Here is a 16,154-nt window from a genome sequence, read left to right as displayed (position 1 = left end):
GGAATTAACCCAATTCTGCAGATTTTGCAGAATTAACCCAATTCATGCAGAATTCTGGCTCTAGTTCCCAGAATTCTGCAGAGTTGGGTTAATCTGCAGAATTCTGGGGACTGGAGCCAGAATTCTGCAGAGAATTCTGCAGAATTGGGTTAATTCCCAAGGGGTCACCGATGGCTACAACATATTTCTTACATCATTTTTACCTATATCGTAGAATATTAGCCCATCTAGACGTCAGGTTGCTGAGATATGGGAATTAGTCCGGAATTAAACTAGAATTCCGGAATTAAACTGGACCCTGTCTGCAGTAACTGTTGATGATAAGTTAACATCCCAGAACTGGGTCTATAGACATGACTGATGTGTTGCTTGAATTATAGGGAAGATTCTGAGGAGGAAGCAGCTTCGATTGAGTCAGTCTCCACTGTCGTGACCAGGTCACCGGTTAGCCCGGCATCCCCACAGTGGTAAATCTGTGCTTTTTGGTTGTGAAAAAATCATTCTTCAAAGGTACCCAAAGTAATTTCAGGGCAAAACTGGATTTTTCGTATCATATTCTGGTTTTTGCTATCTACTGCTGGTACCAAAAAATAAGGGCACCTCATGCAACTTGTTTTTGAGCTACAAGTATGAAATGATGAAGAAAATGTGCCAAGAAATGACAGAAAATGTCAATTTTCTCAGATTTCCTCATTCAGAATACATCTACATGTATTTTTTTGTATTGCTGCCCTGAAATAGCATTGGATGGCTTTAATACTGTTATCTCTCTCCACTGTTCTTGGTGCATGCTTCTATTCTTATGCTAACATATTCTTACTGTTCCAGGATAGAGCATGAGGTTTGGAGGTGTGGTTTCCATCTTTATCCTTTCATCACTAAGTCTTGAATGTCGAAATAACACTTCCTGCATGCCCCTCTTTTTTCCTGCTGATATCTGTGATTGATGTGATTCTTCAAGATTCATTATTACTGTAGATTCTCTATAACGGTTTATTCTGTCAGAACCATACTGTTTGACCTTGCAGCCCTGTCATCTCTGAAGGTCAAATTTTGTGATGAGGTTCTGTTTTGAAGGGATGACTGATAACTCACAATCATGTATAGGAAAAGCAGTAAAGCAAAAAGTCTATCAAAGCAAGAATTTTTCCCAATATATAGCATGAACTGCTTATGTCACAAGGGGGACATTTCAAATAAAATAATATCATTCTAGAACCAGCTTTTACTTGTGGTGTCCCCCCCTGGCAGATTTCTCGACGTGGGTAACTTTCATTTCTGTTCCTGACCTGCGCCGGTACAAGGAGTCTAAAGTTTATCGATACTTCGCTGAAGGATGGCTGTCCCCTGTTTCCTTCTGCCCAATTTCACCAGATAGCCAATTCTGACATCTGAGAGCAGAATGCAGACCATTGCAGTGATCTGCCAGGGGGGACATCACAAGCAAAAGCTGCGTTCTATTCCGGGTTCTAGAATGGCGTTCTATTTGAAATGTCCCGGGCCCTGTGACATAAGCAGTTCTGCAATCTGTGAAAGGTAAACTGGTCTATTACATAGTTATAAAGTTTGACTTGTTCCAACATAAGGAAGAAACTCAACATAAATTTTTGGCTGATCCCGTCAACCCTCATCACGCTTCCGACTACCGGAAAGTGATCAGTGATTGCATCACACATCTGATGAAGGTTGACGGGATCAACCGAAAATTTATGAGTTTCTTCCTTATGTTGGAACAAGTCGAACTCTATAACTATGGATTCTACCAACACAGATGAGCTTTCATTCGGTTTGGTCTATTTCATGTAAGATGTTTTCTGATTCTCAGGGAGGAGGGTGACCTGAGTCTGAGCCCCACTAGACCGCTACCTCTCGGCGCACGCTCACCAAACTACCTCCTGGACCGACAGAGTAAGTACCGACGGTCCGCCACGTTCAGCGAGGGCACGGAGAACCACGACCCCTCCTTCAGACTGGCACAGGAAACACGGGAGACGCTGAGGGAAGCCATGATGCGCGCCCGACAGGGCAGACGGGACAGGTCGCGGGAAAGGCCAAAGTCACTGCCTCCAGACACAGGCATACAGGGGTTCAGGACGGGCAGTGAGAGGGAAGAGAGGAGAGAAGGTAGGAGAAATATCTTATAGCATGAAATTTCTGTAAACTTCTGTTAAGATCTGCAAGCATGATGTTGCATGATGATTAATGATTAATTTCTTATGACATATACAACGTCATACAAATCTGTATCGGTATAGCCGGTATAACCGCCCTTTAGCATAACACACCAGCTTTGCAGGCACGCGGCGTGGCAGCAGCTGGCTACATTACACCAAATGACTAGTTACACCTAAACAGAGAATACGCCTAAATGTATACATGATTACACAATTTAGTGAATATATAAGCATGTTAAAAGTAAACTTTACCAACTCTCACATTTACACAACGCAATGTATTTGTGGAAAATGAAGTAATGTAGCGTCCAGCTGAATATGTGCTGTACATGTACATATCTTATTTGTTTTGGCCCTACAGTTAAAACATGGCCCTGTCGACATTTGCCCTAGAGGGAAATTTGAGTTCACACTCCGATAACCACAGATAAAGGGCAGTGTTGGGCCCAACAAGATTCTTACATTCTAATATGCAAACTACTCACGTCTTTGGACAAACTGCGTGTTTGTGAAAGGTTCCCAAGACATCTTTTTCTTGTGACCCCCTTCCTTATGTTTCTGAAAGTCTCATATTCACAGCTTTCAGGTAGGTAGAGATAGAATGTATAAGATTCAGGAGAATATATAGATGATTAGAAGTACCTTTTTTTAGTTAGAATGTCAGATTAGTGTGTGAGAAAGTGTTGAATGCTGCTTATAAACTGTGTCCCAGTTTCTGTGCTGGGACAAAATGCGTTCATGATGAAATGTGGTACATGCATGCATGTTGATTTAGCTCAGATTATTGGTAGTATTGGTGATAGCTGATGAAAATTGGATTTAATGATACCTGTACTGTATTTGAATTCTTGTCTAAGGCATGGAACCGTTGGAACGTAATGGTTTATGGAGTGCTGTCATGCTGAACTAAATTTGTCTTGGAAACACTTACATGCAGCTACTACATGTAGTTCAAATGATAAACAACTACATGTAATTTAAAAGTAAGACAGATTTTAAGACTTGACCGTTCGGGAACATTAATTTTATACATAGCAGAGTCTGTTTTCATTAAAATGATCTTTTGTAGTATGTTGCATGTAGTAAGTGTTCATGCATGCCTTGATCTCATTTGGGCCTTTTTCATACCCTCCTGTATTTTTAATGCACCGTAATGGTCTTGACACATTATTTTCATACATTTTGAATAGTCCCTTTACAGCTTAAACATGATATTTTTTTAATATTTGTATTAAAACTTTTTGTTCTATGTAAATGTCTTTCTTTAGGCGGTAACCACAGATTGTCAGATCAGGTCAGGATGGAAGTGGAGACGATCTCAGAAGCGTCAACGTCTGCGGAGAGTTCCCCTCAGAGATCCCTGCCCCCCAGACCCCCCTCCCAGCCTGAACTACCCCCTCAACACCCCTCACCTGACAGGGAAGTCATCGTCATCAATAAAGAAGCCCCCATCAAGGATTTCGTCCCGTCTAACTTGAGAAAACTGACGGGGGACATGTCATCCATGCCGGCGTTCCGCGTGGAGAGGGAAACCCGTCCGCGGGGGAGGAACGCGTCACGAGGTCCCCCTCCTCCGTACGAACAAGCCAAGATGGACGGAAGACACTCCTTCAAGAGCGTCCCAGAAGTTTCTAAGCTACCCATGGACGAAGTGGCAAGGAGGACTCGTCCGCTGACGGAACAGTTTTCTGCCAAGCTGGCCATATTTGAAGGAGGGTCGGAGAGCAATGTCATGAAAAGACCACCAAGGAAACATTTTGCAGAACGAGTTTCAGAACTTCAGGTTTCAGAACTTCAAGAGGTTAGTGTAAAAACTCTGGCAAAAGACGAGAGTATTGAAGAAGAAGAGTCCACTTTCCAAAGGGGGGTGGTAGGGAAAGGGGAAACAGATGATTCCACAATAAGGACAACGAGGTACGTGCACAGAATCTCACTCAGATTCAAGAAGGACAAGGAGAAATCCGAATCTGCAGGTGCAAACCAGGAGGGTGCCTCCCCCCAGGCTGCAGATTCAGCGCCTGCGAATGTGCTGCCAGCTTCAGTGTACCCGAGTAAACAAAGTTTCAGGAAGGAGTCGTCAGAAGTTGCTAAGCTGGAAGACATCCAAGACAGATTTGCGCCTGCTCGGACTGTTCCTCCCCCCAACCAGGAAAGGTTGGCCAGGGAAAAGACCAAACAGTTCACCAGGAGGATGGATCCTGTGGAAAATGTTATCACCCTGCAGCAGGAGCCCAGTTATTCTGGATCTCCCAACAAGGAAGTGAAACACGATATCTCACCTTTTCCTGAGCCGAGGGACTCCCTCAGAGAACCCAGGGTAGGTAAACACTGTATTCCTAAGTCTAAGATTGCATAACAACAGCCTATAGGTTGTCCCTTTAGTTGTAAAACCTGTAAGGAAAGAAATTAGTCGACTGTTCTGAAAAGGGGCGGGGACATGTCAGTTGTAATACTGCTGTATATGTTTTGTTGTAATTGGCACAGAGGTCCCAGTTGAATACACCTTGCAAATTGCAGTAGCTTTCTGTCCTTTTGGAATACTATATGCAATTGTCATGTTGTGCAAAACATAGGTTTTCTAAAAACAGAAAAGTAAGAGCTAAGTAGCACACACTAAATGAGTTAGAGATTGCTGGCATGTTTTACAAGTGGGCAAAAGTCAACATGCAGCAGCACAGCAAACAGAGCAGAACACCATGACCCCTGGTTATGGGAAAGGTCACAGGCATTGTTTAACTTCTTTGATGCAAGCTTCACCACTGGTAAATGTGCGAGTGAAAAATGTCCACCAAAGTAGACAAAATTGGTGCCTGGTTGACCTAATTTCCAGCTCTAAGTTGTTTATAAACGTGGTGACAGACGTTTGTACAAAAACAGTACCCTGTGATTTAGTGTAAACATGTGTGACCTCACTTGGAAATTTGTTGGAGACATTAGAAAGTGGGAAACATAACAGTGTGCAATATTTAGTGTGCATTATATATTTGAGGTTTTCAATGGACTCTCTACATGTTTTACTTGTAACCCTATAGCTATATTTTTTACATGTTTACCAAAAAATTTCTAAACAGGAGTTGAGAAATATCTGATGCTAGCAGGGTCATTTGAACTTGTGAAAACTTGTTGAAACTTGCAGTTGCAAAAGGTTTTGGGCTCATTGACATATTGTCACAGTGATACTATACAGTTACAAGAGATATTCACAGTTGTCATTTACATGTACATGTAGTACAAATGTACATATACATGTTGTATATGCTTCTTTACAGTTTACAATGTTGCACAATGATTTTAGAGCAAAAAGCTGAATTTTGATTTTGTTTGAGAATTACTTGTACATGTAACATCCGTGTCCATAATATCACCAGGGTCCATAATATCGCCACCTTCAGAAATAGTGTGCTTGAAGAAATTTTACTGCAACATACTTTTGGTATGTACTCCTGCACACCTCAAATGTACATACCTAGTGTATGTTGCAGTAAAAATATCTTTAAGCACACTGTTTCTCAAGGTGGCAATATTATGGACCCTGGTGATATTATGGACACAGATGTTACACATGTATTTGATAACACTGGCAATTGTATCTCATTAGTTGTACATACTTTATTTACACATTGACAAATATGTACAGCTGTCACCATTGCCTTTATAAAGCATTGATCTTTGACGTCTGCATGTGAAAAAACCATTAAGTCCAATCCTTAATTTGGCTGTTTGCCAACATTCTTTATGAAACCTTTTTTGTTCTGTCCCAACATTTTTCTGAGGCAACTCATTTTTGGCTCATTTGCGGCTGTTACCGCATTTGTTCTGCTTTTGGGGAGCTTTGAATATTTTCTGCTCAGGCTGAGGAAAAAAAAATATTGTTCCTGTTTCCCAACCGAGCCTTGAAAACACTTCCGGCTTTTTTTTGGGTGGACCCTTGCAACGGACATAAATTTTTCAAGCTGATCAACCTTTTCTTGCTCCATGATCTAACAAGTGAGTGATGAAACACTATTGTACAATTAGTTTTCCAACATTGGCATTGAAAATATTATCCTAAATATAATATAGTGTCCTCCTAATATAATATAGTGTCCTCATGCAAGGTTTACTTTGTTAAACTGTAATGTATAAGTTCGATCACTAGAGACTAGGCAAAGTCTAATAAAAAAAAGAAACAAAAAAAGAATCCCTACCTACCGACTCAAATTTTTTCAGTACTGAAACAGGAAACACAACATTTTTTTTCCTAGGCCCATAACTTGTTTCTAGACACAGTTCCTCTTTAAACCCAGGGGCTTTCCCATATGGTTTATCTCATTTTTCAGTAGGCCCACATGATGGGTGGACTTTCCTCTACATAATCTCTTTGTCAAATCTGTTATCTTCTTGTTCATACATTCTCTAGACCAGCGCACCAGCACAGAAGCAGGAAGTGTCCCCAAAGTCTCCCACTACACCAGGAAGGTAAGAATGGTGCTGATTCATGCTTTTCTGTTGTGTAACATGTACTTGTATATCCTGTATGTGTCTCTTTGCTATATAGTAAATTAGTATATGACACAAAGGGGCGTGCTGAATTTTGATACTGGATTGTTTGAATACATGTAGAAGCAAGGTTTGGATGAGAATATAAAGATACATGATACAATTTTTTTAATACGATGACATGATACAATGTAACATCTGTGTCCATAATATCACCAGGGTCGATAATATCGCCACCTTGAGAAATAGTGTGCTTAAGTTAAAGATATTTTTACTGCAACATACCCTAGGTACATGTATGTACATTGATGTGTGAAGGAGTAAAAATATCTTTAACTGTTTTAAGCACACTGTTTCTCAAGCTGGTGATATTATGAACCCTGGTGATATTATGGACACAGATGTTATATCCTGTATGTGTGTCTTTGCCATATGATACAAAGGGACATGCTGGATTTTCATACTGGATTGTTTGAATACATGTAGAAGCAAGGTTTGGATGAGAATATAAAAATACATGAACCAATGTAAGTAGGTGTATTAAGAATTTGCTAAATCTTTCGCACCAAAGAATAAAATTTATATGGTACAAATTTACAAATTTTAATGGATTTAACTTAAGTATGAGTCACACCTATTACATGTAATTTTCTATGATAAAGTGTGTTTTGTACACTTTTTTAATAGCTGTTTTGTATTGAGCAAGAGAAAGGTTAATTTTTCATTATCCTGTCAATTTTCTAGTCAAACAATCTAATCTAATCTAACCAAGAAGGATTTAATTTGTTAAACTCTGCAGATGATTATTTCTTTTTGACATTTCAGTGAAAAATTTCTAGAAGATATACAATTTTTAGTTCAATCTAACACATTTTCTTATATCAATACTTGTTATTATCAACATGTATATTTAAAATTTTCTGCCAAGCTTGAAGGCAATGGCATAAGAGAGTAAAGGCAAAAACTGAAACTTTTTAGTGGAAGTTGTCATTTCTGTTTCAGCTGTTTACATGTACTTGACTGTACCATGTCTATTTCCTATGATATCAGTGGTATGTTATGTCGATCACAAATGGTCTCTCCTTTCTCCCCTTTCACAGCTACTCAGTGACCATAGTTGGAGGGGTGCCAGTCCGAATTGGAAGTACATCACAGGTACAGCAGAATATGGTAGGGCAGTCTTTACAGTCTTTACTGTGATTATAACCAAAATTAGTGTAAACAGGTCTCTGTGCATATCAACACATTTTACCATAATGACAGTTGATTACAAACAAAGACTGTACATGTCAAAAATGCATCCTCTATGTATAAGATTACCGGTAATTATGATAAAGTGGTCTAAAAACAAACTAAGGTATTGCTTGATTATTTTTCAGTTAATATGTATTTTCCAGCAACAAAATTAAACAGTGTTTCTGTTTGTCAGTAATAAAAGATCATTGTAATGCTTTGAGAAACAGCGAGTTAAAGTACAACACTTACATGTACTATAGGTGATTTTGAATTAAGTTTTAAAATCTTGAATTACACCTTATTAGAGTTGTAGGTTTAGAGAGCATAAAAGTACAGGTCATTGCTTTTGTTAGCAGTACTAGTTGAAGTACTGGTTCACCTATTTTTAGATTGCAACATTCACAACAGAAAGTCTTCTGTTACACATGCTGTGTCTCTTCCACTGTATCTTTTCATGTGTTCTTCTTCTCCTGTTCTCCATGTGTGTTTGTTGCACATTTTCTGTGCCATTACTTTAGAACACAGCCAAGAACCCTTTCTGCAGTTGTCTCTCTCCTTCCTACTCCAGAGTGTCCTTCCAAATGGTGGGCAGTCATGTACAAATGTAGTTGTACATGCATGTCTTCTTAATGTTTTCTGTGTAAAATTCATACCATTTTACACTCAACACACACTGTGCATGTACAATTGTTACATGCTTTTTCTGCAATATTCTGTGATACTGGTTATGATACTTTAGTATAACAAATTGCTTTTGTTCGAAAGCAGAATGAACAAACTTTGAATAGTAAGGAGGTGTAAGATTTCATGAAAAATTGATTAGTGTTAGGCCTAGGAAAAAAAATGTTGTGTTTCCTGTTTCAGTCATGAAAAAAGTTAGGGTCGATAGGTAGGGATTATCTTTTTTTTTCTTTGAAATTCTTGTTTTAGACTTTAGCAATCTCTAGTGATCCAACTTATACAAAAGTTTAACAAATTAAAACTTGCACAGGGAGACTTTCATTTTCAATGTCAATGTTGGAAAAGCGATAGTACAATATTTCATCACTCAATTGTCAAATCATGGAGCTAGAAAAAGTCGATCAGCTCAAAAAATTTATGCTCCAAAAAAAGGCTAGGGTTGGCAGTTTTTTCCACGGTCGGTCGGGAAACGGAAAACACAACATTTTTTTTCCTAGGCCTTATGAATGATTGACAGGACTTGTCATGTTAATTGTCAGTTTTATGTTGACCAGCCGCCTCCAGATCCACCTGTTCAGAGGAGACAAAAGAACAAGGTCACGGGCACTCAAAAATGTAAGTACATCTTAAATGTGACATGTACATGTAGGACAGTGAATTTACCAGCATCATCTTTGTTGGGCACTCAGAATTGTAAGTTCAGTACAATGTCTTCTTTCTTTAGCCATACAACAGCCTTTAGCACGCATCCTATGTGTAACTTTCAACATGTATATTACAATGTATTAATCCAGCTAATAATGTGTACTACAATGTACAAATGTATAATCTGTATGCCCTTTTTTTATAGTGATTATATGTAGATGTGATTGCATTGTGTTTTGTTTGAAAGTGTACCTTGTGGAATTTATCAAATCCCTCAAAGAAGGAAAGAAGAAGAAAGGTCTGAATGACTTTTCACAATTAAGGCCACACCAATTTAATTTCTTGGTTAACGGATTCGGCCACTTCATTTTTTTCTGATATGTAAATAAAGATAAAAATTCAGAATCAACTGCAAAATGCTCATATTTTGTCCTGAACAGTTGAAAACAGTCCTTTTCATCCTAGTTGTTACAGTTATTCCATCTTTTAATGCAGTCACTGTGGTCTCATTAAAAGTTCAAAATTCATTGTTTAAATTTTGAACCAGCCTGGAGTGTTGACTTCATGGCTCCTATTGTACCATTTTGGGCCATATATAGTAGGATGCCTACGCCTGTTTTTATTTTTATTTTGTCCGCCCGCTCCATTATTTTTCTAGAAAAATCCGTTAACCAAGAAATTGAATTGGTGTGGCCCAAAGGTTCATGACATTTTTGCTCCATGTTTTCCAGACTCGAGGAGAAGAATGTCTTGTAAGGACCTGGGAAATGGAGACTGCCAAGGCTGGCTGTGGAAGAAGAAGGACCAGAAGAAGTTATTTGGACTGAAGTGGAAGAAACTGTGGTTTGTGCTGAAGAAGTTCTCCCTCTACTACTACGCTGGTCCGGAGGTAAGTAGTAAGGTTCACAGGTGGTCAAATAATGTGGTTTTATTCAAATGAAAGCCCATCTGTGTTGGTGGAATTCATACATGTACACAAATGTAGTTGTAGAGTCTAAGCTTTGTTCCAACACAAGAACTGTCTTTCTGCCACTTTTGATTCACTCCTGACGTCATCATGCTTCCAACTTCCATAGAGTCAGCAAGTGGATCATACATCTGACAAAGGTTGATAAAATTAATGGCAAATTTATGGTGAATTCCTTTCTTGTGTTGGAACAAAGCATATACATGTAAACACTTCAACCAGGGTTTTTTCTAAACAGGGGAATAAGGGAGCTGCTCCCTCAGACCAATTTTCAGATTGAACCCTAAGTGGCCACTTTTTAAAAAGATCCCCCCTCGGTCGCTTTGTTCCTTGTCATGCTTGCGATCTGCTCCCTCATGCTAAATTTTTCTGGAAAAAAACCTGCTTCAACTATTACATTGTTGTGTTTTTGTTTACTTCATATATTTGAATTTCCAACATTCAGAAGGTACATTTGTAAATGTGTAATCATATTTGACTGTTTGGATTCTTAGGAAAAATGCAAGTGCATTATATTTGTTCAAAGTACACAAAAAAGTACAACAAAGGGAAAATGTACTAAAAGTTATATTAAGGTGAAATGATTTGACAACATTAGTATAGATCATCACATTTCTAGATTAATCTGTTGGTTGGTACCATTCTATACACATAACACTTAACAATGTGTATTCTTTTGATGATCAGTTGTAGAAAAACGTTGTCTTGAATTTCTGACATTCTGTCTTTTCAGGCTCTGAAAGCTGAAGGAATCATCAACCTACCTGAATACTCTGTGGTCTATGCTACTGACACCGAATGTGGCAGGAAATTGTAAATAAAACTCCATCCCTAAACTCTTTAAATTCTTTATGAAACAACTTAAAAGAGCAAATATTTGTGTTATTTTCCAATAGATTATTAATATATCAATGAATACATAATCAGTAGACGTTTTGCAGGATTCCACTAGACAAGTGCAAGATGTGTTTTGAAAAACAATATCAGTATCACTGCTCTTTTTTGTGGGGCAACTACATGTATAGATAAATACAATCATATCAAACCCAAAAGTAGTATGTACTAGTACAAATGTACAATGTATGTGCTCGTCTTTGCTTTTCTAACAAATCTGTTCTTACTTGACATGTCATTGAATTTTCCAGTGGAATAAAAGCCTCCCATTCAGAAATCAAGACCTTCTTTTTTGCAACAGACAGTAAAGAGGACCGTGATAGGTATGTATTAAGTATGACATACTTTTAGCTGGTCTTTTTTCATGTAAGTTCATTCAGCAGAGTGCCTGTGAAGCTGTTGTGTTACGCCAAATGGCAGTTATACTGGCTATACCAATACAGGTAGTAGATAGAGACACAGACTTTAATATTAAATACTAGATTAAACACAAGTTTTATGAGCTGGACATTGTCTGTATGTTTCAGATGGCTGAACAAGCTGCAGCTGGCATCTATCCAGTATGACAGACAGAGTATCCACGACGAGTCTCTCAATATTCTGGAGCTGGCTAAGCAGTGTCCAGCCATCGTAGGTGAGTGGGAGAGAAACTTATTAACCTTCACCCTATTGCCTAACCCCGTACGTATTGATGGAGAATCAGTAGCCAAACAGCTACTTCAGTGTGCTAAAGGTTAAGTTTACATGTGTTGCACCTCTGAGTTACAGATACCATCTTGTGATTGATTTGACTTATGTCGAGTCCTGGTGTCTCTGGCCTTGAGTCAAAATGGCTGACCAACACTCTCTAGATCTGTCTTCCATCACTTGGCCCAAACAGTCCACCTCCAGGCCAGTGTCTCTCCTGAGGCAGTCTATGTGATTAGTACATGTACATATTAACATACAATATGTAATGATACAATATAATATTATGTTGTAGTGTTGTGTCCAACTGTTAGCTGGTTGGAATTTGCACGTGTGCTGTCACAATATCACAGCTGCTTGTCACTTGGATATTTCCATGTTTAGCTTACTGTGAACTATGTATCGTGTGTGGTTAATCATAGATGTACAAAAGTATGGTGTAGTAGGTAATATAAATGGTGTTTTCACAAAAAAGGACCTTTATATTGTGTTACAATGAGAAAGATGCCACCTCTTTTCTGGCCATTGCCCAATACAGGTGTCACCTAAATGCTACATGCTAGAGCACAAAATTTATGTAACAATGACATGTACTATCCACACTCCTGATACATTGTACATGTACATGATGTACATTTTAAAGAACCCAAATTTGTACTGTTCCCATTAACAGAGGACTATTCAGCAGAGCAACATCTGCCTAATTGTGTTCCCAGGGGAGCTTGTGATGGATACTGTCTGTGTACTTAATCTTATTTGTATTGAATCCCCATTAGAAACACTGTAACATGCTCATACATGTGACCAGACTACATTTCAGCCGTCTCAGGATGGCATGCACATTTTTGCATTCTTCATTTCAACAAAACAATCATCTTGCTGATATCCCAATTCACTGAGTGCATTTCAGTTGGCTGGATAAAATTTCAGGGATTCAGCATATAATTGTGACATCCTACGAATCTCAACCATGTTCCCAAATCATATTTTCAGCCCTACAGTACGGTAGCTGGCACATGTACAAATGCACAGTCATGTAATTATGTGATAACCATCACGATAAGGGGGCCTGCATGCCCTTTTTTGTACATGTAAGGCGTACTCAGGCCTTTTTAGTCTTCGTAATCCGTAAGCAGCCTCCCGAAAAATCAACGTTATTTGTAATAGTATATTATCTGCAAAGCGTAAAGTCGTAATCAGCTCTGAGAATTTAACGTAATTCGTAATTGACAGCGAAAATTTTGCATAATTCTTAATCACTACCCCCCAAGCAGGCCCTACTATAACCTCCTTGGCAAGACATATCATCCAAGTGCTAGAACCTTATAATTACCTTTCTCATCCTGTATTCTCTTCACGCAGAGGGCTTCGGTTACTACAGCGAGAGTGATGAAGAAAGTGAGCCTCCGTCCCCGAATCCTGTAAGTCCTACCAAAAGAGAAGAGAAGGAGGGTTCCCCCGAGCGCCCAGTGTTTGATGACAGCCCTGTTGTCAGCCCCCCTCCCACCAGTGCACCGGTTAGAACCAGTATGAAGCGGGAACAGAAGAGGAAGCCCAGCTACCTGGCAGCGGTGGATGGCGTGAACGGGACCAAGAAGAGCCCTCCCCCGGAGAAGAGACCCTCGTATGAGCCTCCAAAACCCACGTGTGAGCCTCCAAGACCCACGTATGAGCCTCCAAGACCTCCGTCCAACCCTTCAAGACCGACGTATGAGCCTCAAAAACCCACGTATGAGCCTCCAAGACCCACATACGAACCTCCAAAACCCAAGTACAACCCTCCAAGACCGCCGTCCAACCCTCCAGGTATGAATGTGCAGCATAGATTTTCTGCTTTTCAGTTCTGTAATTAACTGGTATAAACTGGGGTTTATAAATAAGTTTTTTTGCAGTACTGTACCGGTATACAGAACCAGTATGCAGCCCTACTTACACCCCTTCCCCCTAACATTTCCTCACTCCAGTGTCACCAGATCAATGGGGCCAGTCTTCCACCACCAGCAGTGACTCAGAGTGCACCCACGTCACCCCCATCTCCTCAACATCTTCCTCCTCCTCTACCGCCTCCTCACCCATGCTGGTAGTGCCTCCGCCGCCACAGTTTGGCTCAGAGTCCACGGACGAGCTGAAGAACCTGTACCGACAGTCTTGGAGCGTCTTACAGGAGGAGAAGATGATTAAGATGCTGGAGTTTAGGCAAGAAAAGCTGACGGAGAAACAGGAGAAAGAGCTGAAGCTGCAGAAGCTCACAAGAGTGCTCAAGGTTTGATTGCAAAATGTCATCTGTATCTGTATCAGTATAGCCGGTATAACCGCCCTTTGGCATAACACACCAGCTTCGCAGGCACGCAGCACGGTGGCAGCTAGCTATATCACACCGAATGACTTGATACACTCAGTCTTTGCACATTTAATTCCAGGAGTTGTTTAAAGCTTTCTAGTTATGATGCCCAACTGTGCTTGGTGGCAACGAGTACCAGTCCACGATAGTGCTTGGGAAATACAAGTTTTTGAACAGCTCAATTTTTGCTTGATACTTGAAGGCATGACTGCTTCTTGTTCTTTTCTGGGCTGGTATCAGATACTTAGTGGTTGGTACGTCCACCAGTTTATTAGTCAAACAGCAGTCACAGGGATTCATGTGCATGTGTAACCCTTTGGAAAAGGAAAACACCCAGGATTAGACTTATTACATAGCTCTGTTTCTGTTGAACCGTTCTGGTCAGTGTAGCCAGCCAGAAATTGTTTTCTGTCTTCTTAATTTTGTTTGACATAAAATCATGTCCAAGGCCAAAGGTTTGAGGTGCATGACAATCCAAATGAGGTCCGGGGGCATGCTCCCCAGGAAAAATCTTGACCCTTCTGAAATGCTAGTTTCAACCTCTCAATGGTAAATTTTGCTAGTAGACTAAGCTAAGTTTAATGACAATTATCTGCCATATAGAACCTTTTCCCTTTGTTTTTGCTTTCCTCCAATACTGACAGAGCTTTGTGTTCAACACTATATGCAGGATAAAGAAGGCAACCTGGAGGCCATTGACAGACTCCTCTCCAGTCCACAACTCACATCCAAGGATGTCCAGGACTGGAAGGATCAGAATCAACACATACTGGAGGACGTAGAGAAGCACAAACAAGAGTCACAACATCCCCCAACATCCAGGCCCAACTCCCAGTCAGGACCGGTACCAAAACCACGGACTTCCATCCACAGAAATAGCCAAGGACCAATAGAGGAAATGACCCAGAGACTGAGCATCACCAAACGTCCACTAAGCACAGATTTGGACAGAATAGATCTAGAGAATGATGTGGGTATCAAGCCGCCACTCTCTGAGATAGATGATGATGAGGATGACAGTTATTCCAGTACAAGCCTTTAAAAAATTGAAACTACTGGTATTAGGCCACACCAATTTAATTTGTTGGTTCTCGGATTTTTCATGAAAAAATATAAAGCAAACATGTACAGGGTGAAAAAAAAATTAAAACAGATCTAGGCATCCTATTATAGCTCCAAATGCTACGATATGAGCCATGAAGTCAACACGAAAAGCTGGGTTAATGTTTAAAGAATGAATTTTGAACTTTTAATCACTGCATTGATAGATGGAAAAACTGTAACAATTAGGAAGAAAAGGATTTACCTTAACTGTTGGGGGCAAAATATAAGCCTTTTTTTTGTAAATCAGAAAGAAATGAAGAGGCGAATCCAAGAACCAATAAATTAAATTAGTGTGGCCTTAGCATGACTGTATATAGGAACTTCTAACTTATTGGCATGTCGAGGATGAAAGACATCAATTTTACTCAAAAAAGACAATTTTTACTAAGCCTGGGAGCTTAGGAAGTTTAGATTTTATTAGAAAACGCTAAAATATAAGAAAGAAAATATAGAGCTTAATTGAGCAATGGATCATTTACTTCCATAATACAAAAAAATGTATTATACTATTCCGAAAAAAGTTTCACATTATAGATCTAACAATTTTAATCTTGATAAAAAAAACTAAACGAGTACTATAATATCTGTAAATCTGTGCAACCAGATTGTAGAGTTTGTACATAGTTTTGCAGTTTTTTTATTAAAGTAAAGACCTGTCATTAATACTTCATTTTTTGTTATTGATGCATTTTATCATATTTGTAGAATGTGACTACATAGTTGTACATCTTTATGTATTTTGTAAATACTGAATATTAACATGTGTATCAGAAACTGAATTATCTTGCGAAATTTAAGGGTGTAAAGAATATATTAAACACTGGTGTTCAAAGTGCTTTGTGATATTATAAACATTTCCAGAGTTGTCTGAACTTAAATTGCTTATGATTTTAGCACAAAGAGTAACATATATGATTTTACAAATTATATTAATGTATGTGAATAG

General features: G+C 39.3%; 1 protein-coding gene across 2 annotated transcripts; it reads left to right on the top strand.

Moving 5' to 3' along the window:
• Positions 1–333: 333 nt before the first annotated feature.
• Positions 334–15,635, top strand: LOC109464722. Of its 2 annotated transcripts, none has more exons than XM_019761790.1 (13): positions 334–467; positions 1,826–2,124; positions 3,443–4,491; positions 6,574–6,632; positions 7,754–7,808; positions 9,125–9,185; positions 9,947–10,104; positions 10,916–10,995; positions 11,328–11,399; positions 11,604–11,710; positions 13,126–13,569; positions 13,728–14,026; positions 14,775–15,635. In XM_019761790.1, exons 1-13 carry the CDS (start codon positions 361–363, stop codon positions 15,144–15,146), a joined length of 3,162 nt encoding a protein of 1,053 aa, XP_019617349.1. In that variant the 5' UTR covers positions 334–360; the 3' UTR covers positions 15,147–15,635. The 2 variants fall into 2 exon arrangements, with proteins under 2 accessions (XP_019617349.1, XP_019617348.1); XM_019761789.1 differs by having other exon boundaries at positions 7,754–7,823.
• Positions 15,636–16,154: the final 519 nt, after the last annotated feature.

Source organism: Branchiostoma belcheri, unplaced genomic scaffold (assembly GCF_001625305.1).
Source record: "Branchiostoma belcheri isolate BF01 breed outbred unplaced genomic scaffold, Haploidv18h27 scaffold14, whole genome shotgun sequence".
NCBI classification, from domain to species: domain Eukaryota; kingdom Metazoa; phylum Chordata; class Leptocardii; order Amphioxiformes; family Branchiostomatidae; genus Branchiostoma; species Branchiostoma belcheri.
This window is presented reverse-complemented; position numbering and strand designations above follow the sequence as displayed.

What these genes read in the sequence shown, in the direction of transcription:
- LOC109464722 (XM_019761789.1), top strand. Translation starts at nt 361, where the DNA reads ATGTGTTGCTTGAATTATAGGGAAGATTCTGAGGAGGAAGCAGCTTCG. An exon ending in AGTAAAGAGGACCGTGATAG is followed by an intron (nt 11,400 to 11,603) that starts GTATGTATTAAG and finishes TGTATGTTTCAG; the next exon opens with ATGGCTGAACAAGCTGCAGC. An exon ending in AGCTCACAAGAGTGCTCAAG is followed by an intron (nt 14,027 to 14,774) that starts GTTTGATTGCAA and finishes CACTATATGCAG; the next exon opens with GATAAAGAAGGCAACCTGGA.